Here is a 22105-nt window from a genome sequence, read left to right on the forward strand (position 1 = left end):
TGGCAGTCTTGAAGGAGAAAGGGGAAATTGCAGTGACTCCCACTAGATATTAGAGCGATCCATTACGTGAGACAGAAACTAAATGACATTTTGTTCTGCCAGTGCCCAAGGGTAGGTTTATCTTCTGTTGTATATGCTAAATAAACAGTACGTTGAATATTTTCATAGAACTCCACCTGGAAAATTTGGTTTCAGAGATGTCAATGGTAATGAATTTCAGAGGCAGAGATCAGTGCACACATGCACAAATTGTATACCCACATCTGTGAATCATAATTATTTAGCCACTCCTTGAGGTGTATCATCAGAAAGCTCTGGCATCAAAGCTTTTCAATTCATGTGGTTACAAAAAAAAAGCCCATAATTTTGCTGCTTACTTTTGACTTGCATCCTTCAGGGTACATCCATTTACTTTTCAAGGTGCTTTAACGCAGTAGCTTACTAATCTTTACTTCACTGATGGTATTGCTTGATGATGTTCTGTCTGGAAACCTTGAGCTCTTGCTGTGCTCCGTAGGCACAGAAAAATTGGCATTAAAGGGAGAAGTGTGTCATGTAGTATACCAAGGGACTTGTAGCTGATGATAGCCATGTGCTTTTTTTTGTTCGTGTCCATCAATAATATTGACAGCACTAAACTGGGAATGAGGTAGGAGGGGCTTATAGCTGAATATTTACTTTATATCAGGAATTTATTAAGATCAAAATTCTGTCCTTTATATTTAAAAAAAACAGATAAAGCAGCAAGCAGTTTCCTCAGTTACCAGGTAATGGAAACAGAAATTGGAATTAATTTATCCTGGATAACTCTGCAATCTGGATGGGGGAAGGTCTCCTGTCATTTTTGCCTTTTGTTCAGTCTCTTCAAAGTTAAAGCAGGCTGTAAAACCCTGCATTGTTGCCAAAGCTGAATATCTACGTAGGAAGTCTTTTGGAAGCTGTGCTGATAATACACAGTAAACAGCAATTAATAGCAGGAAAGAATGAGCAGAGACTTATCTGTATTTTTGTTGCTTCTGTGTTTGTTTGATCAAAGAAATGGCCAGCTAAAACCACTTTTGCTCTCATTTGTGCCACCTAACTAATGAAGAAAAATGTTTATTTTATTAAGCATTGGTGTATATAGCACTCCCTTGAAAATTAGAGAGGTTAACAAACAATAAAAGGCATCCTTAACTAGGCAATAATAAATGGCAAATTTTGGAAATTGAACTATGCCAGAGATTTTTCGACTATTTTCTCAGAAACGAAGCTTATAATGTTAAAGAAATGGAAGGCATGTCAGTGCAATGGTTTCTATTCCTGCAACTGGCTGCCGGTAGCTCCTAAAGCATTATTTAGTCAGAATTTTGCCTGCTTCTGAAATCACAGAGCTGAACAGCTTCCAATGGCAACATATTTTTAAAATGGCAGATGAAATCCTTCCACAGAGCACAATACTGGCACAAATAAAACTCTGAAATTAACGAACTCAGCAATTCCACTAGGTTTTAGGATGTTGTAATAACTAATACAGGGGTCTTTTGATTCTGTAGTGTTCTTCCTACTAGCTGTTGGATGAAAGAAACTCTGAACCATTTATGTTATTGGCTGTCAAATCCAGCATCATCGATCAAGGACTGCATTTTGGAAAAAGGTTTCATTGGCAGAATAATATGTTACAAGTAAAAATCATTCAATGTGTCCTCAACTGTAAGGTGACTTCATCAGCTTTGTCGAACAACCTCCTTGTAAGGGATAATCGTACTATTTAAAATTTAAACAGGCTAAGTTAATGAGTGATCATATCAAGGACCTGTTTTTCCATAAGACCCCTGCAATCTTTTAACTGTAATCTTAAGTTAACTGATAGGCTTTTTTTCTGAAGACTGAAGAATATCAAGGATTGATGTTAAGTTGTATATTCTGATGTTACAGAATCATGGCACTGTAGGAGCCTACAGCACATCAACTGGCCCACCTCATCCACTACAGTTGTGCTAACCAGCAATGCTATCCCTGCTTGCTTGCATAAGGCCCACATCCTTTTTTTTCTTCTCTCATTCAAGTATCTACCCAAATAACTTGTAAATTGTCTCTGCCACTCATACAAATCTACCATTTTGGTCCAGATATCCGTCACTCTCCATGCTGGAAATTGCCCCTCAGATTTCCTTTAAATTTCTCTCCCCTCTGGAAGTTTATTATCAAAGTGCATATTTGTGGCTGCCTGCTAGAAGATGGATCTCAAGGTTGTATACCATATATAGCCTTGAGATTCGTCTACTTGCAGGCAGCCACAAACCAAAGAAACACAATAGAATCCATGAAAAATACCACAACAAAGACTGTTAAATAACTAATGTGTGACAAAAAGAACAAATTGGGTAAACAATAAAAAAGTGAACAAATAATACGCAGAATATGAACTGCAGAGTTCCTAAAGTGAATCCATGACACAGAGCCAGTTCAGCACTGCAGCTGGTCCAGGAGCCCGGTGGCCACAGCCACAGGGCCACCTTAAACTTGTGCCACTTAGTTCTAAAAAGTCTCGCCCTCTATCCTAAATATGCCTCTCATAATTTTTTAAACCTCTGTAAGGTCGCTCCTCACTCTCTTGAATCCTTGCGAGAATAAACACATCCTATCCAACCATGACCCTCCATTGCATGCAACATTCTGGGTGAAACCCTTTAGCATTTCTCTCTGTTGCTGAACATTCTTACTTCGTCTGGTGACCGGAAAGGACTAGTGTTTCGTTTTCTCTGGTGGCTGAGGAATGACCTGACAGATGTATATAAAATCTTTATATAGAGGTATTATAATCATGAGGCATAGATGGGGGTGAATCTTCACAGTCATTTTCCAAGGGTAGGCAAGTTTAAAACTAGAGGATATAAGTTTGGGGTGAGCAGGAGGATGGGTGGATTTAAAAGGACTTGAGCAGCAAATTTTCCACACACAAGATGATGGGTATGTGAAACAAGGTGCCAGTGGAGGTGGTGGAGGCTCTTATAATTGCCACATTTATGATGTAGTGAGACAGGTACATGGATAGGAAAGGGGCAGAGATTAGGTACTGGGCAATAGTCTACATACAGTATATACTGTACCCTATATACTGTATATAGTGTCTAAAACTTTTGCACAGACTGTATTTATCCATGTGGAGGGGAAAGTGCAGAAGCAAATGATATTGGGGATGGCAGTAGAGGGATGTGGCAGGGAAGGAGTGCCAGTGGTTTGGGGAGTAGCACAGGTGCAGACACACCTAGTCCTGAAACATCAAGCGAGGTCATTTGATTCCAAACAATTGGTTTATTGATGATTACAGAATGGCCGCCTGGGGCCTCCTGCTCCCTCCCCTCTCCCTTCCCCTTTTCCCCACCAAGATTCCCCTCTTTTGACTCCCTTACCATTCTCAGTCCCCTGTAGGGACCCAGATCGGAATCAAGTTTATCATCACTCACATATGTCATGAAATATGCTTTTTTTTGAGGCAGCAGCACAGTGCAATACATAAAGTTACAATACTGTGCAAACGTCTTAGCACCCTAGCTATACATATGTGCCCAAGACTTATGCACAGTAGTGTACATGTCAAATGCAACTAAAAACTAAATGGGAGCAGCCAAGCCTAGTGATGGAAACTGGACTACAGTCTGCTAGAAGAACTTGTGCAGCATCCGTGGAAGGAAAGGAATTATTGTCATTTTGTGTTGAAATCCTGTATCAGGATTGAGATTGAAGAGACAAGATGGCCAGTATAAAGAGGAGATGGTGAGTAGCAAGAAACAAAGTTATAAATCAGTGCCAGATGAATGGTATGTAGAGGCAAAGAGAGAGCGGAAAATAGAGAAAATAAAATCAACAAGGAGGGGAGAGAGAAGTGTAAATTTAGGAGACAGCTGCTAGAGGAAGATATGCAGATCACTAACCAGAGAAAATCTGCAGATGCTGGAAATCAAAGTTATACACACCAAATGCTGGAGAAACTCAGTAGGCCAGGCAGCATCTATGGAAAAGAACACAGTCGATGTTTTGAGACGACACCTTACATCAGGATGGGAAATAGGAGATTAGAAGTTAGAGTAAGAAGTTGGAGGAAGGAGAGGAAAAGGTACAATGTAGTATGTGATAGGTGAAGCCGAGAGAGGGGGAGTGGTGAAGTAAAGATCTAGAAAGTCGATTAGTGAAAGAGATAAAGGGCCGGAGAAGGGGGAATCTGATGGGAGCCCCAAAGGGATGTGATGGACAGCTAAGGAGATAAGGTGAGAGAGGGAAATGGGAGTGGGGAAGGTGAAGGAGAAGGAGCAGGAGGCAATTATCAGTTCAAGAAATCAATGTTCATGGCATCAGGTTGGAGACTACCCAGACGGAATATACTCCAACCTGAAGTGTGGTTTTGTTGTGGTGGTAGAGGAGGCCATGGATTGACATGTCAGAATGGGAATGGGAAGCTGTATTGGTGGGCGGCCACCAGGAAATCCCACTTTTTCTGGCCAGGAGTGTAGCTGCTTGACGAAGCAGTCGCACAATCTACATTGAGTCTCACCGATATATGGGTGACCACACCGGGAGCACCAGATACAAGTTCCAACAGACTCACAGATGAAGTATCACCTCACCTGGAAAGGACTGTTTGGGGCCCTGAACGATAGTGAGGTAGGATGTGCTGGGGCAGGTGTAGCACTTGTTCCGCCACAACAGACAGGATCTCCCAGTTGCCACCCACTTCAACTCTGCTTCACATTCTCATTCAGATATGTCCATACATGGCCTCCTCTACTGCCATGATGAGGGAAACTCAGGTTGGAGGAGCAACACCTCATATACCATCTGAGTAGCCTCCAGCCCCTTGGTATGAACATCAAATTCCCCAACTTTCGGTAATTCCCTCCCTTTTCCTTCCACCATCCCACTTTCACTCTGCCTCCTCTTCTCAGCTGCCTATCACCTCTCTCATGATTCTGCCTTCTTCTACTACCCAACGTGCTTTCCCCTTACATTCTTTCTTCACCTTTCTAGCCTATCCCCTCCCTGTGTCCCCTCCCCCCCTTGATCTTTGTTCTGATTGGTTTTTCACCTGGCACCTTCCAACCTTCCCCCCACCTTCTTTATATGGCCCCTGCCCCCTCCTTCTTTAGTCCTGACGAAGGGTCTCAGCCTGAAATGTTGACTGCTCATTTCCACGGATGCTGCCCTACCTGCTGAGATCCTGCAGCACGTTTGTACATTTAACACTTGCTTCGCTTGCAAAATAATTGCCAGGAGGGACAAAGGAGTAATCCCTGTGGAAAGCAGAAAGTGGAGGGAGTGAAAGATGTGCTTGGTGATGGGATCCTGTCGGAGATGATGGAAATTGTGGAGAATTATATGCTGGATGCAGAGGCTGATGGGGTGGTAGGTGAGGACAGGAGGAGTGAGGTGGCAGGTGGATGGGGTGAGAGCAACATTGATGGAGGGGGAAGAGAAGCTCCTTTTGTTGGAGGACATCTCATTAGCTCTGGAGTAAAAATCCTCATCCTGACAACAAATGTGGTGGAGACAAAGGAACAGAGAGAAGAAAATGGCATTTTTATAAGTGACAGGGTGGGACGAGGTCTAGTTCAGGTAGCTGTGAGAATTGGTGAGTTTGTAAATGATAATAGTGAATATAGTGGATACACTGTCTCCAAAGGCAGAGAGGAAGTGGAGGGAGCAATATTCCATTTAATTTGTGCAAAAATCTTGTGCTGTGCAGTTTTTTGCACAGTGACAACACCATTTGCACACAATAAATTCTTCTATATAAGCAGTATAAATATATAAATCAAAAATTTGCAGACAAATCATCGCAAACTCCATGTTGTCAGCACCGCCCGCATCAGAAGCTGGAAAAGGAAATGTGATTGTGTTTGATTGTGAAATATACTTAACATACCAACAAGGTAGAGGGTGACAAACTTTTGTATAGTTTAAATTCCTTTTTGCACTAATAGCAAAAGATATGTGCACGTGCACACCTCAGAGGGAATATTGGGAGGGAGGTGTCGGAAATGGACCATGGAAATCTGAGGGCAGGGTGGAAGTTGGAGGCAAAGTTGATGAGCTCAGCATGGGTGCAGGAAGCAGCACCAATGGAGTTGTTGATGTGCAAGAACAGTTGGTGTGTGATACTGGTATAGGCTTGGAACACAGACTGTTCCACATAGTTGAAAAAATGGCAGACATAGCTGAGACCCATGCAAGCACCAACAACTACATCTTTCGTTTGACAGAAACGGCAGGAGCCTGAGGAGAAATTATTGACCGTGAGGACCAGTTCTGCCAGAGGAGGAGAGTTGTGGTGGAGGAGAATTGGTTGCGTCTGTTGTCCAGAATGAATTGGAAGGCTTTGAGGTCCTCCTGATGGGGGAAGGAGGAGTGCAGGGACTGGACATCCATAATGAAAATGACACCACCAGAGCCAGGGAGCTTGAAGTCTTTGAAAAGATCAAGAGTTTATAAAGTGTCATCGATGTAGGTAGGAAGGAACTGAACCAGGAGGAATAAACTGTGGCAAGATATGTAGATATATGTTTGGTGGGGCAGGAACAGGCAGAATAAATATATCTACCCTGGACAGGCAGGTTTGTGGATCTTGGGTAGGACGTAGAAAAGGGAGTTGCAGGGTAAGGGAACAATGAGGTTGGTGGCAGTGGATGGGAGATTCCCAGAGTTAATAAAGTCAGTGATGTTGTCCGTGACAATGGCCTGGTGCTCCTTAGTGGGGTCTCTTCAAGTGACAAGAAAGAAAGTGTCTGAGAGTTGTTGCCTGGCCTCAGCAAGGTAGACGTCAGTCTGCCAGACTACTACAGCACCCCACTTATGTGCGGGTTTGTGCTGAGGTTAGGACTAGTGCAGAGAGAATGAAGAGGAGTGCATTCGCAAGGAATGAGGTTAGAATTGGAGAGAGGAGTGTTGAAGTCGAGGTGGTTGATGTTTCGTTAGCAGTTATCAATGGAAAGATCCAGAGCAGCAGAAGACCAGGGCGGGGTGTCCAGAAAGAGGAGGAAGATTGAAGATGGAAGAAGGGGATTATCGGTGTGTGCTGGAGAGATGTTGCAAAAGAAGTAGGCTCTGAAAAGGAGGTGGCAGAGGAAGAGCTCAGCGTCATGGCTGGCATGGAACTCACTGAGGTATGCCCACAGGGGGACAAAGGTGAGGCCCTGACTGAAGACAGAGTGTTCTGCCTCAGAGAGGGGAAGGTCAGAGGGAATTGTGAAAATGGAAGAAAGCTAAGATCAGAGGGGGGAAGGTGGTTTCTTGTATTTGAGCAGAGGGGAGGGTTCTGAAAGGTGGGATGGTGGAACCAGAAGGGGTAAGGGAACTGTTACCGAGTGAATTTTTGGGTTGAGGTTATTCACACTTAGCAAATGGCTTGACCACTAGTCTTCTGTTTGACAAAGTGCTGTGGAATGACTTCATAATGATGCATTTCCTAAAAGCTGTGAATGCCAGACACTGCTGATGCCGTAGTCTGACCAGATGTTGTAGTTTCGAAGGCAATATTATCTATACTTTATCAATATGAATTGTCCTCTATGTTGGCACGTAAAATACCAAATAAATTTATTGTGGATTTAAAGAGAAAACACAAGGAAATCTGCAGATGCTGGAAATCCAAACAACACAAACAAAATGCTGGTGGAACACAGCGGGCCAGGCAGCATCTATAAGCAGAAGCACTGTCGACGTTTCGGGCCGAGTCCCTTTGTCTGGACTAACTGAAAGGAAAGATAGTAAGAGATTTGAACATAGTGGGGGGAGGGGGAAATGCAAAATGATAGGAGAAGACCGGAGGGGATGGGATAGGACTAGGGATAGGATAGGACTTCATCCCACCCCCTCCAGTCTTCTCCTATCATTTTGCATTTCCCTCTTCCCCCCCACTACTTTCAAATCTCTTACTATCTTTCCTTTCAGTTAGTCCTAACGAAGGGTCTTGGCCCGAAACGTCGACAGTGCTTCTCCTTATAGATGCTGCCTGGCCTGCTGTGTTCCACCAGCATTTTGTGTGTGTTATTGTGGATTTAACTTGCATTCCTAAAGGCTGTGAATACCAATCCAGATATGTGGGCATCAGGAGAAAGGATGAAGTCAGAAGGTGTGATGTTTGTGTGTAGCTTCAAAAGAAAACATTGTCTATGCATTGTCTATACTTCGTAAATAGGGGTTGTCCTTTGTGGTCAGCAAATAAATACCGAGCCCACATTGGGACAGCAGACCATTTCCACCACATGGTCTCCATATGATGCTTGCTATACCTTGTTGTGTCGAATAAAGAAGCTGCTTTGCACCTACAAGTAACTCGCTCTCCCATGGTTTCATCCACACTACAACAGGAACAAAACCCAACCCATGTTAATATCCATTTTCTTCTAAAATCCTCCCTCCTCACCTGGCCTTGGTTCTCACCACATGGAACTGATTATCCTTCTTTTAACATGCTCAGTTCACAAGCATAAGGTGAACTGTTCTTTCTGGAACAGAACAGATATAAAGCCATGCAAGCAGAACAGTGCGTTGGTAGTCTATTATTCCATTCAATGGGAAGACCTTGCACGATCATTGAATGAGCCCCCTATGCTCTTATCAGAAACAAGAGAAAATCTGCGGATGCTTGAAATCCAAGCAACACCCACAAAATGCTGGAGGAACTCTGCAGATGAGGCAGCATCTATGGAAAAGAGTACAGTCGACATTTCAGGCCGAGACCTTTCAGCAAGACCTGCTCGGCGTACTGAAATCCTCTAGCATTTTGTGTGGATTCTAAAACTGTCTTGACCATACCTTTTCTCACCCTGTCTCTTGTAAAATTGCTCTCTCCTTTTCCCACGTCCTTTGTCATCTGCCACATGGTTCCCAGGATCAGGCTATCCTTTCCAGGACATGGAGATGTCCCCCTTCTCCTTCCTCCACTATTGATGCTGCTCTCACTAGCACCTCCTCCATTTCCCATTTGTTCATGCTCACCCCGTCTTCCCACCTCCTTAACAGGGATTGAGTTCCTCTTGTCCTCACCTACCATCCTTTGAGTTTCTGCATCCAACACATCATTTCCCACAACTTTTGCCATCTTCAATGGGATCCTACCACTGAACACATCTTTACTCCCCCCCCCCCCCAACTCGCTGCTTTACACAGGGATTACATCATCTGTGATTTCCTTGTCCATTCGTCCCTCCCCACTAATTTCTGTTGTGGCACATATCCCTGCAAGCAAAAAAATTGCCACACCTGCCTATTTATCTCCTCCTTCAACTCCATTCAGGGCCCCAAACAGTCCTTCCAGGTGAGACAACATTTCGCCTGCGAATCTGTTGAGGTCGTCTATTGTATCCAGTGCTCCCAACTAAAGACTAAACAATGATGTCCTGATGAAAGATCACAGCCCAAAATGTCCAAAGTTTACTCTTTTCCATAGATGTCGCCTGTCCTGCTGAGTTCCTCCAGCATTTTATGTGTTGGTCTTGTGCTTTCTGTCCATCAAGGACTAAGAAGGCATTATAAAGTTGGCATAACATTTCCAGAAAAGATGCAAGCACCAGGGGGTGTGCAAAGGATCATTTGCTAGCTAGTAGCTACTTCTGTATTGTGATACAGAGGCTAGCGTGAGTTGTTACAATATGGCCCATTTAAGCATCTCAAATGGTTGAAAGATAATCTTTAATGTCTAAAGTTGTAGTAAAAGCCATTTATATGAGCAAGTTAGCAAGTAGCATGAAGTTGTTAGGAAACCAGTGAATTCCAGGAATGTTGTCAAACCCACTGAGTCAAAGTCAAACTACAAAACCCACGCTTATATTGTTTGAGGAATGTGATGAAATTGACAACATTCTTTTCCTAAGGAATTGAATGCATGCAAATTTGACATATTCCTGTGATGTGTAGAGGTTTGCAGTTTAGACATGGCTCCCTGTTTCAGGTGTTTATCTTTGCTTTCACTTTCCACTTTAGTCGTCCTCTGGCAACTCAGCATCCCCACGTCCAGCCCCTCAGGCATATGTAAAACACCAGGACAAAAGCTTCTTGGCCCAACATGTCGCCTGTTTATTCCTATCCGTATGCTGCCTGACCTGCTGAGTACATTGTGTGTATTCCTCAGATTTACAGCATCTGCAGTACCCCTTGTGTCTATGTAAAGCACCTGCTCTCAGTGTGGCTTACTTGCATAATTGTTTCCCAAATACACCATTTTGTCTTTTACTGCTATCACTTTCATTTATGAACTAGGTATTGAGGAAGTTTCTTCAACCAGATGGTGGAATAAGTCCCTTGGAAAATCAGATCAGTTTTTTTTTGCTGGTCATCTCTGATAATCTTTATCATGCAAAGTCATAATGAACTTAATCATGTTTACAAATTTCTTGCAAAATATTAGACATTTTTCAGTATTTTTAAAACACCCATCTATTATTTACCAACTTTTACTACTTAATATTTAACAAATTGTGCTTGGGTGTGCTGTACTCAAAGAATCTTTGTGTTGCATTTGCTATTTCTAGTAGATTGGAAGTGATGGACATGGGGAATAATACATGTATTATGAGTTGAAAGGGAAGCTGAAGCCCTAAACCAACCAACAAGATTTGTAGTGTTTCTTTTAATGTCGGGTAGTGTGAGTCAAATGATTATGGCAGTATTTTCAACAGAATCAAAATAATTGATATACATAGAAAAATTGAATTGTGTCATATCATTGCATCTGTAAGCCCTTTTAATGATATTGATTTCACTGCCATATCGATTCAACTGCCATGATGATTTATAATTGAGAAAAACAATGGAAGCTTGGATAAGGTAGCAATGTTAAATATCTAGCCTGCATACATGTGTGTTACCTTCTAGTTTGCAGTGCACAGTTCTTAATGATTGGTTTCATTCCTTTTTCAGATGGAAGTGTTTTAATATTCATTATTCTTGAAAGGATTTTCAGTGGTATAAAAATATGCAACACTTTCATTTGATGTGAAGTGGTTGAATTTAATGAGCAACAGATTCAAGGAAGATTTAAGTAACAAAGAGTAAAATGTTTTAAATATATCAGTTTATTTTGAACATTCTTTTGTTGGAGTATTGTTGCTTTGATGAACCAGTGTTGAGAAGATTTTTAAAGCAAACACAATGTGCATTAATTCTTTAAAAGTGCTGTAGGATTGAGAAACAGCACAGTGATCAGTTAACAAGAAAACACAGCTATCTGCAAAGACCATGTTGAAGCATCAATATATGTAATAGTTGTAGAATGTCAAAGCTAGAACACTTAATTTGCCTCCTCTTGTGCCAAGATGAGGCTGCCTTTGGGGTGGAGGAGCAATATCTTATATTCTCCAACCTGATGGCATGAATATCAATTTCTCCTTCTGATGAACAAATGCCCTCACTCTTCCTCTATTCCCCAATCTGATCTTTTACTTCTTCTCACATGCCCATTACCTCCCCCCTGGTGACCCCCCTCCTTCCCTTTCTCCTATAGTCTACTTTCCTCTCCTATCGGATTCTTTCTCCAGCCCTTGACCTTTCCCACCCACCTAGTTTCAACTAGGTGAAACTGCTTCCTGCTAGCCTCTTTCCCCTCCCCCCCCACCTTTTTATTCAGGCATCTTCCACCTTCCTTAGTCATGAAAAAGGGTCTTGGCCTGAAGCATTAACTGTTTATTCTTCTCCATAGATTCTCCTTGATCTGTTGAGTTCCTTCAGTGTTTTGTGTATGTGTTGCTTTAGATTTCCAGCATCTGCAGATTTTCTCATGTTTGTGATTGGCACTAATTTATATTCTAGCTTTAAGTTTGAAACTGACTGATGACCTTGAATAGAGCAGGCCATGAATTCTACCAGGAGCACGCTAATAAAATACAGTGTTTAACCAAGGTAAATTGGAACAATACACTGATTATGAAATGAAGAGCACAATGGAAGGATTGAAGTATTCAGAAGATGATGTTCTTGAATAAAACAGGTTTTACACAAAATGCTAGACAATTCATCTGAAGATCTCATTCAAAGAATTGCTCATTCTGTGAGAACGTAAACAATTAAAATGAAGAGATCCTGCAGTCAACAGGACGTAGCAGAGTGAAACGAAATCCATGTAACAGGAGTGGTATTCTATGCTTGAACAGCAGTTTGTGGTTATCCTTTTTGAATATTGAATGTTTGTCCTCTAGTAGTATCTTTTCCTTTATTGACAGCCCAGTGGCATTGAGCCTGACTTGTTTCTGTTACAGTTTTCCTTGTTGTCATGGAATGAAAAAAACACTACAGTACAGAAACAGGCCCTTTAGCCCATCTAGTCTGTGCCAAACTATTAATCTGCCTAGACCATAGTCCTCCCATCCATTTATCTATCCAAATTTCTCTTAAATGTTGAAATCAAACCCATTTCACCACTTCTACTAGCAGTTCATTCCACCCTCTCACCGCTATCTGAGTGAAGAAGTTCCCTCTCATGTTGCCCTTTAGCTTTTCACTTTTCACCTTAAGTCTATGACCTCTAGTCTCACCCAACCTCAGTGGAAAAAGACTGCTTGCATTTACCCTTTCTATACCCCTCATAAATGTGCATACCTCTATAAAAAAAACCTCTTCTTATTCTCCTACATTTTAACGCGTCCTCAAATCCTGGCAATGTCCTTGTAAATTTTCCCTGCACTCTTTCAATCATATCGTTATCTTTCCTGTAGGTAGGTAATCAGAACTGCACACGATGCTACAAATAAGGCCTCACCAATGTCGTGTACAGCTTCAACGTAACATTCTACTCTGGTGCCCATTACTTTAATTTATGATGGCCAATGAGCCAAAATCACTCTTTGCAACTCTACCTACTTGAAATCTGACAGTTTAAAATGACTGGTACACCTTTGGACTGTGGGAGGGAAGTGAAGCACCCAGCGGCAACACACGCACTCAAAAGAAAGGCTTGCAAGCTTTTTACAGAATGCATCGGAATTGACCTCTGAACACCGAAACTTTGAACTGTCATAGCATTGTGATAATTATCTACACATATAAGCACTTGTCAGTGTAGTGGTATTGATTTAGGTTAAGGTGGCTGTACTGGTTGCTATGGTAATAAGCAAGTCTTGGGTTAGTTATAACTAAATCTTGAAGTGAAAAAGCAGTTAGCAAATATTGCAGAATTTGCATGTGAGGTGGGAGGAAAAGTTGGAAACTATTCTAAATTCACAATTGGAACAGAGAGCTCTCTGACTTGAGAACATCAGGAGTAATGGTGGTGTAGTGGTTAGTGTGATGCCATTCCAGTGTCCTCTGCAAGAAGTTTGTACATCCTTCTTGTGAGCATATGGTTTCTTCTTGGTGCTCTGGTTACCTCCCATGGTCTTGAGACATACTGTTTAGTAGCTTAATTCATCTTTGACCAATGTGATCAGGCTCAAGCTAAATTGGTTGGTTTCTGAGTAGGAAACCCAGTTCGTCAGAAGGGCCTGTATCATGTTATATCTCTAATTAAAAATAAAAATAACTAAGTTACTCCAAATGTAAACTTACAGGGCTCCAGGGAATGGGGTTGTGTTGGGAGCTGACGGGGCTCCTGTTGTTCTTCTGTGCAAGACCACAGAATGTAGTTAGCATTGAGATGCAAGTCTCAGAGCAGAGACAGGCCTTCTGGCCCAGCATGACCATGGTGACCATTGTCTCTGTCTGCATCAAACACATTTACCCACATTATGTCCGTATGCTCGCTCAAGTGCCTGTCTAATTGCTCCTCAACTCGTGTGATTATATCTGATTACACCACCTCCTCTGGCAAAGAGTTCCCCAGATAGCCACACATCCTGAAGTAACAAAATGTTCCCCACTAATCCTCTCTAAAACTCCTCTCTCACCTTATATCTGTGTCTTGTTTAGCTATCTCCATCATGGGGGAGGGGGCAGGGTGGTATATAATGTACCATATTTGTTTTTATAATTTTATATACCTCTACCAGGTCAGCTTCACTCCAGGGAAAACAAACCCAATTATCTTCTCTCACCTCATAACTCAAGACCACCAATCCATCCAACATGCTGGTAAATCTCCTCTGCACTCTCTGCGGCACAATCATATCATTCTTACAATATGGCAACCATAGCTGCACCACTAATTCAAGTGCAGTCCTACCAGTGTATTATAAATTTCAACATAATGGCTTAACTCCCTTATGCCCTACCCAGTGAAAGCAAGCATGCCACATGGCTTCTTCTCTACCCTGTTCACCTACGTCGCCTCTTTCAAGGAACTCTGGACTTGTACCTCATATTTCTTCTGTTCATCAGTGTTTTACCATTTACAGCACACGTTCTACCCTTATTTTACTCCTGTCACCTCTCACAGTCAGATTATTTTCTTTCTGCCAGTGTTCCACACAATTCTCTGACTGATTGATATCCTACCTTAGACAACCTTCTTTGCTATGTACAACACAATTAATTGTCATGTCACTTGCAAACTTACAAATTATACCTCCTACATTGACACCCAAGTCATAAATATATATCATGAATTTCAAGGTTTCCAGCAACAATCTTTGATTAATAATGGCATGGAGGGATATGGGCCTAATGCAAGCAGGCTTCCAGTCGGAAAAGCATCCCTTCACATACTGCACTCTATCTTCTGTCACAAGTCAAATTTGGATCCAAATTGCCAGTTTTCTAGTGCTCTAACTTCCTGGGCTGGACTACCATGAGGGACCTTGTCAAAGGTCTTACTAAAGTCCACACATATAACTACCACCCTGCCATCAGCACATTTCAGAGTTACTATTTCAGAAAATGCTCAGTCAGGCTACTGTGGCAGGATTTCCTGCGCGCAGTCATATTGACTGGTCCTAATCAGACCCTGTCTTTCCAAGAGTGAATAAATCCTGTTGCTTACAAATTTTTCCAATAAGTTCCCTGCAACAGATGTAAGGTTCAAAGCCTAGTAGCCATCTGGAACTTTTCCCTGTTCCCTTTTTGAACAAGGAACAGCAGCTATAAAGTGGTAAGGGTTGTTTTTGAATCCATATTAGCAACCCTGACATCATTGTAATAACAGAAAATACTGAAAAAATCAGCAGGTCAGGTAGTATCTATGGGGGAGAAAAAGTGTTGACATTTCAAGGACAACATACAAAGAAACTGGAGGAATGTAGTGGGTCAGCTGGCATCCATGGAAATTTATGGAATTTAGTAGATGCTGGGGCCCTCCAACTCCTCTGTGTTCCAAGATACTCCAGATGTCCAGCATCTGCTGTCTGTTGTGTCCAAGGCTCTTCAGTATTGAGAGAGACACCAATTAATTCAGATTGCAGAGAATGTGACAGGGTATGACTGGTGACAGGAGAGGAACCTTTCTAGCATTATACTGTTGCCACAGTAGCATAGCAGTTAGGATGATGCTATTACAGCCTGGGACGTCGGAGTTCAGAGTTCAATTCTGATGTCATTTGTAAGGTGTCTGTATCCCCTCCCTGTGGAATGTTTGAGATTTCTCCAGGTGCTCCGGGGCTTTCCTCTTGCAGTCCAATGATGTAACAGTTAGTAGTTTAATTGGTTATTTTAAATTGTTCCGTGATTAAACTGGATTAAAAGCGGTGGTTGCTGGATAGTGTGGCTCAAAGGGCTGAAAGGGCCTAGTCCGTGCTGGAACTCTAAACAAGTGAATCAAAAAGCACTAAAACGAATTCATTTGATCCATGCTGACCAGGATGAGTGAGTATCTGTGCAAATCCACGATGTCTACAATAGGCATCTGTCACTCTATACTCTTGCTCTTCAAGCACGTGTTCAAGTGCCTTTTGTATGTTTTGTCAGCCTCAGCCAGCTCCTCTGGCAACTGGTAACTGCCACCCACTGTGTGAAAAGTGTAACTCTCTGACCTGCTTTTCACCCTACCGCACTGTATTTCTCTGATAGTGTGAAATATTGGAGGGAGTCAGATTAAACTGGTTTGTTTGTATAATTATGTTGGTAATATTCTATAGCCTGTGTCTGATGATACTATCAGCAGTATTTAAACATGATCAAGAGTCTCGGTCCAGAACATCGACCGCTTATTCCTCTAGCGTAGATGCTGCCTGACCTGCTGAGTTCCGTGCGTGTTCCTTGGGATCTCCAAAATCTGCAGAATCTCTTTTGTTTATTATTTAAAGTTGACCACAAGGTTTGTTCTTAAAAGCTTTTTAAAGGTAATTGTATGTTTTCTGCCACATTAATCTGCCTATCAGGGATGTTTACCACTGAGCAGAGGCAGGAGTACACATGGTATAACACTGCCTCAGCTTTTAAAACAAGCTCTGTCGTCTCCGGTGTAGAAACTTCCTGTGCAGATTCACAAGAGACAAGAAGATTGCACATCTTCAATGTATCAAGTTATTACTTTTGCTGAAGGACCCCCCCCCCCCCCCATCCTGATTGTCTACCACCACTTCTCTCACAGCTGATCAGTGAAAATAGCTATTCTCAAAGTGACTTCCAAATTAAGCTAAAATTCTTTAGATCCCTTAACAATCTGACCACTAATACAGACAGAACAGCTACAGTATGTATACAGCCAATCTTGCACAGTGACAGCGGTGGAAAATGCATCTTCAAGACATCAAGTATTTCTTGTCTATTTTAAGACAGTACCATCTGCTTACCAATTTCTGTTTTTGACATATTTGGATTGCCATTAAAATCTATACTTAAAAATAATTACTCAAAATGCTTTTAGAATCATGGTCAACAGAGGTGTAACAATTCATGTCAAATCACCTTCACATTGATACCAGCAAGTAAGTACTAATTGTTGCTGTAGAATGATGTGAATAGAGTTTTTTTTTGCTTTCTCTATATAAATAACATAAATTGGCTTTTATTTCAATTAGCTGCTATTAGTCCCACACATAACTGTGAACATCTGCTAGGAGTACAACAATATATTTAGTAAACCTGACTGATATTGATATTTTTTTCTATTTTGAAGTTGACCCAGCTTTGATAAAGCCGGAAGAAGAATGTGTTTACTTATGCGGACACTCGCTTGGACTGCAACCAAAGAAAACAAAGGGTTATATTAACGAAATGCTTGATGATTGGGCCAGAATGTAAGTGACATTTAGAAGTTGTTTTCCCTAAAAGATTTCCTAACTAGATGCCTGTTACATGGATGCAGATTCATGGGTTCAGAAACAGCAGTAACTGATTGCAGCTATATACTGCCACTGTTTATTTTCAAGCAAGCAATGAAACATTTTACTCAATGTAAGTCAAACAAGTACTCATCCACATCAGCTAAACTATAGAAACTAGAACACTAAGCATTCACTAAGCCTGCCCAAGTTACACAACACTATTAAACAAGCAAAAAGCTAGGTGTGCTCCCAAATCATGAGCCCCTCCCTCCGTTAACCTTAACACTTCTTCCAAATGGTTTCTTGAGGGCCTTCTGTGGCTCAGAGCCTGAAACGAGCCGGGGACCAAGAAAGCGACTAGCACGTGTGCATTTACCTCTATACACCTGAAGAGCAGAAACCAATTGCAGGTGTCGCAGCACGTGACCTGGGACCAGAAACCAGTGCCGCAAGACACAGGAGCTAACCGATAAGAAGGCAGCACTAACCAGTATGGTGGAAGTGACTTTCGGACCAGTTTTTGATTAGCCAATAAGTTAACTTTCCACATTACTGTGTGTGTGTATAAGGCATTGGTCTAGTGATCTGAAGGTTATTGGTTCCAGCCTCAGCTGAGGCAGCGTGTTGTATCCTTCAGCAAGGCACTTAACAACACATTGCTCTGCGACGACACCGGTGCCAAGCTGCATGGGTCCTCGTGCCCTTCCCTTGGACAACATCGGTGGTGTGGAGAGGGGAAGGCTTGCAGCTTGGGCAACTGCTGGTCTCCCATACAACCCTGCCCAGGCCTGCGCCCTGGAAACCTTCCAAGGTGCAAATCCACGGTCCCACAAGACTAACGGATGTCTATATATATATATACAAGGTTCAAACTTTGGGAAAAAAATGGGTTCGACATAGGCATGGAGCAATGGGGTGTGTGCTGTTTCAGTAGCATAATTTATAACAACATTCACCCCGCAACAACCAAGATAAAACAGACTGAGAACTTTCTCTAGTTCCTGAAGCTAAGTCAGTGTGAGAAGCATTGGCCACCAGCCAAGGTCACCTGTTACACAGTGAACGTCTCTGAATCTGCATTAAATGGGTAAAAAGAAATCAAATAGTGGCCACTGTTCCCAAGTTTATTGAATAGTAACTGAACCTTGTCACTAGTTAGATACGTGGCTTTATCCATCCATCTGCATAAATCTCCTTATCTTTTAACGATTATTGCAAATATAGTGCATCCCAGCTCATTGCAAGGGGATACTGTTCTATGTAGTCTTACACACGCAAAATGCCACAGGGACTCAGCAGATCAAGCAGCATCTGTGGAGGGGAACGACTAGTCAACATTTTGGGCTAAGACCCTTTATCAGGACTCATACTATAAGGTAGCCTAGTGTGTTGCGGAAAGTGTAATAGAGTTAATCTTTCAAGTTGATGCTGCCCGATTCCACAGATGCTGACTGACCCTGCTTAGAATTTCAATATCCTGTGTTTATTTTCCTTTCTTGCATTTGTGAGATCATAAAATTCAATATTTATCCAAACAAGAAATGATCTAGTATGGATACTTCCTTGACTTCAGGATGTCTAAGGTCAATCAATACCCAATAGTCTGTAGTAAATGAATATCTGAAGAATGTTAGCACTCTTGTAATGTAGGAGAATAGTGACTAATTAGCAATGAAATAATAATTCAGCAATCCGTCTTTATCATATTGATTGAGTGATAATTACTGTTTTTCATCAAAATAAGTATTTTGGAACTTGAGGAATAAAAAGGTAATAGCTTTGACAGTACAACATTCAGCCTATTTTGTCTAAATCATGCATTTGAGGCTATTAAGGAGCGAGAGTAGGATTCAGAGTACATTTATTATCAAACTATGTATGCAGTATACAACCTTGAGATTTGTCTTCCCACTGACAGCTACATAGCAAAGTAAACCATGGAACCCTGTCAAAGAAAAAAAAATCAACCCTCTACGCACAAAATAAATAAATAATGCAACAAGAAAGAACGAGAGGGAAAAAAAGAGTATAAAATACAAAATCAAGAGTCCAGGTGTATTTCATTCAGCTCAGTTGTCATTGCTGCAGCCACCCTGATAAAATCGCCCAAAATAGCAACAAAAAAAGAACCAGTCAGAAATCAGAAACATATCATAACGTGAACTACAGAGGCCAATCCACAAACTGCATTGATTTGCCACAAACCTTGTCCAAGACTCAGATCTCTGGCCCATCCTTCGACAACATTAAAGGAGAGATAGACATTTGAATGCAGGGAGCTTCCTCTGGAAGCAATGAGCAAGACTGTCACATGCATACACCTTCCTCTGGCATTAGAGATGAGAGGTTGATAGTGCTGAACACCCATTCACCTTCCACATAAGCCTCAATGACTTCAATCTTCCTCAGTGCTTTAATCAGTGAGATTGGCATTAAATGGAGTTGATCATGGACTTCTGCCCCATCTCCAGGCTTCTTAGCCTCGAGGCTGCACACTTCACTCGAAGCCTCACAGAAAACCCTTAGAGAAAGCAAAGTGCTAGATTGCCCAATTAGCCAGAAAGTATACCACCAATATGTAGATTATAGGCGCCAACAGTAGCAGATCCACATTTGAAAGAAAAAGATGTGAATGAAGTAGTTTTATGAACTGTCTGGAGGATGTCACTGTTGGTAGCATTGTTTGTTGGTGCCAACTTCTTCTGGCAGAACATTGTTACGGTACTCTATACAGGCAACAGCCTGATACTATATCCTTAGATCTTTGAAAATTCCAAGCTACGTTGAAAAGTCTTGAAGTTCACATTCTGGCTTCATGTATACACAGGGATTAGTATCACACTGCAGTTGCTCACTTACAGTATATGCCAACACACAGCAAACTTGAGATGCAAGTCAAATAAGCAGGAGCTTCTTGGTGTGCAGGTATACATGCAGAAACACTCTGAAACACAGGAGCCGTCTGACATACAGATGCAGTAGAATTCAGTTGCAGTCTACTCTTGGTGCTTGTGCAACATTTGCTTGATTCTCTCCTGTTTCTGAAACCTCCATTCACTTTTGTTGCATTTAAATTCAACTCCATATGTGCTTTCCTGACTGCCCAGCCTTGTATTACACTTCATAAGCCTATGTTAATTGAAATGTCCACTGCCAATGTCCTAATGTTGATCAGTTCTCTTTCACCATTATCTCAATCCTAAGCCGATGGTCAAGACCAGGCAACCACAAAGTTGTAGTACTGAAAACAGGCAATGTGTTTTCAAACCAGAGAAGATCTGCAGATGCTGGAAATCTAAGCACCATTCACAAAATGCTGGAGGAGCTCAGCAGGCCAGGCAGCACCTATGGAAAAGAGTACTGTCAACGTTTTGGGCCAAGACTCAATGTCTTGACTGTACTGTATTCCATAAATGCTTCCTGGCCTGCTGAGCTCCTCCAGCATTTTGTGTGTGTTGGCACATTGGATAGCACAGCTGAATCGCAACTTCAGAGATCTGGGTATAATCCTGACCTTGAGTGCTGACTGTGTGATGTTTTACATACAATGAGGACCTGCATGAGTTTCCTCCAAATAATCTGGTTTCCTCTCACATCCCAGAGATGTGCTGGCTCAAGCTGCTAAGCATTGCTTATGGGTTTTGAAGGATTGGTGGGAACGTAGTTAATCAAATCCTCTGCCTCATGCTGTTCAAGGGGGAAGTGGGGAGGGGGTGGTCTCAAGATTGGATCTTGGCATCCAGACAACAATTGATTGATTCGGGTTCTGATAAACCAACATAAGTGGATACGAAGTGGAAGATACTCCACACGGTAGAATGTTCACTCCCAAAAAAACAAATATATTTCTAGTTGTTGGAGTTCAACCATTCCTGTCCCAGGACACTATTGTAGGAATTGTTCTGGCAAGGACTTTGGTTCAAACATCTCCATCTTTGTCAGCCCCACCTTCCATTACAAAGCCTGGTGAAGGGATGCTGCTAGTTATGAATCAGCTGATGCCTTTAGATTGAGAAATAGGCTGATAAGTGACAAGTAACTTTAGAATCAGAGATTTTATGGAATGACCACTGTTAACCAGAAAGTATCTAAAAACTGTATTTTTGTCCATCTGTACTTATTCCATTTGCCCACATTTGGTTCATACTTTCCTCTGTCTTGTTCAATTGTTTAAATGTTTCTTAAACATATTGATTGTATCTGCTTCCACCATCTATTCTGACAGCAAGTTTCAGATATTAACCCTCAGCCTCCTTTGCTCCAGACAGAACAAATCCAACCTATTCAACCTCTTTCCATAACTACAGTCTTCTAATGTAGCCATTATTCTGATGAATTTCCTCTGCACCATCTCCAGCACAAGCACATCCTCCCTATATGTGGCAACCCGAATTGCATGCAGTGCTCCAAATGTGGTGCAACCAGTGTTTTCTAAAGGTACCATAAAATATTCCAACTTTTATGTTCTAATGCACAATTTATGATGGCAAACATGTCACATGCCTCCTTCACCACACTATCTACTAATTCTAGTAATTATATAGCAGAACATCAAGGTGCATCTGATCACCCATTATTTTATTTACTTTATATATTGTCCCCCTTGTGTGAACTCCAAAATGGCTGATCTGTTTCTTACTGTCATCTTAGACAACCTTACTGGTTACCCAAAGCATCACCAATTTTCATGCCATCTGCAAACTTACCATTGCCATACCGTGCCATGCATCACAAGTCACAGATGACCAATCAGAGAAACATTGTTCTACCTCCACCCTTTGCTCTTATCATCAAACCAATTTTGGATATATTTAGTCAGTACACCTTTGAACTCAGTTATCTTAAGCTTCTGCACCCACTACTGTGGATGATGTCAATCACCACTACTCTGAACTAGCTCTATGCCTTGCAGACTCATTTTTAATGACTCCTTATAAATTGTTCTCAGTAGTATTTTTATTTGCAGTTTGTCTTTTGCACATTGGTTACTATTATTAGTC

General features: G+C 41.8%; 1 protein-coding gene across 1 annotated transcript in view; it reads left to right on the forward strand.

The window, feature by feature from the left end:
- Positions 1-22105, forward strand: part of kynu (kynureninase) — a 236497-nt gene that overhangs the window by 20700 nt on the left and 193692 nt on the right. Inside the window, exon 2 of the mRNA XM_059970252.1 lies at positions 16958-17078. Coding sequence (XP_059826235.1) covers positions 16958-17078 — 121 coding nt within the window. The remainder of the gene's footprint in view (positions 1-16957; positions 17079-22105) is intronic.

The sequence above is a fragment of the Hypanus sabinus genome, chromosome 5, assembly GCF_030144855.1.
Source record: "Hypanus sabinus isolate sHypSab1 chromosome 5, sHypSab1.hap1, whole genome shotgun sequence".
Classification (NCBI taxonomy): Eukaryota; Metazoa; Chordata; class Chondrichthyes; order Myliobatiformes; family Dasyatidae; genus Hypanus; species Hypanus sabinus.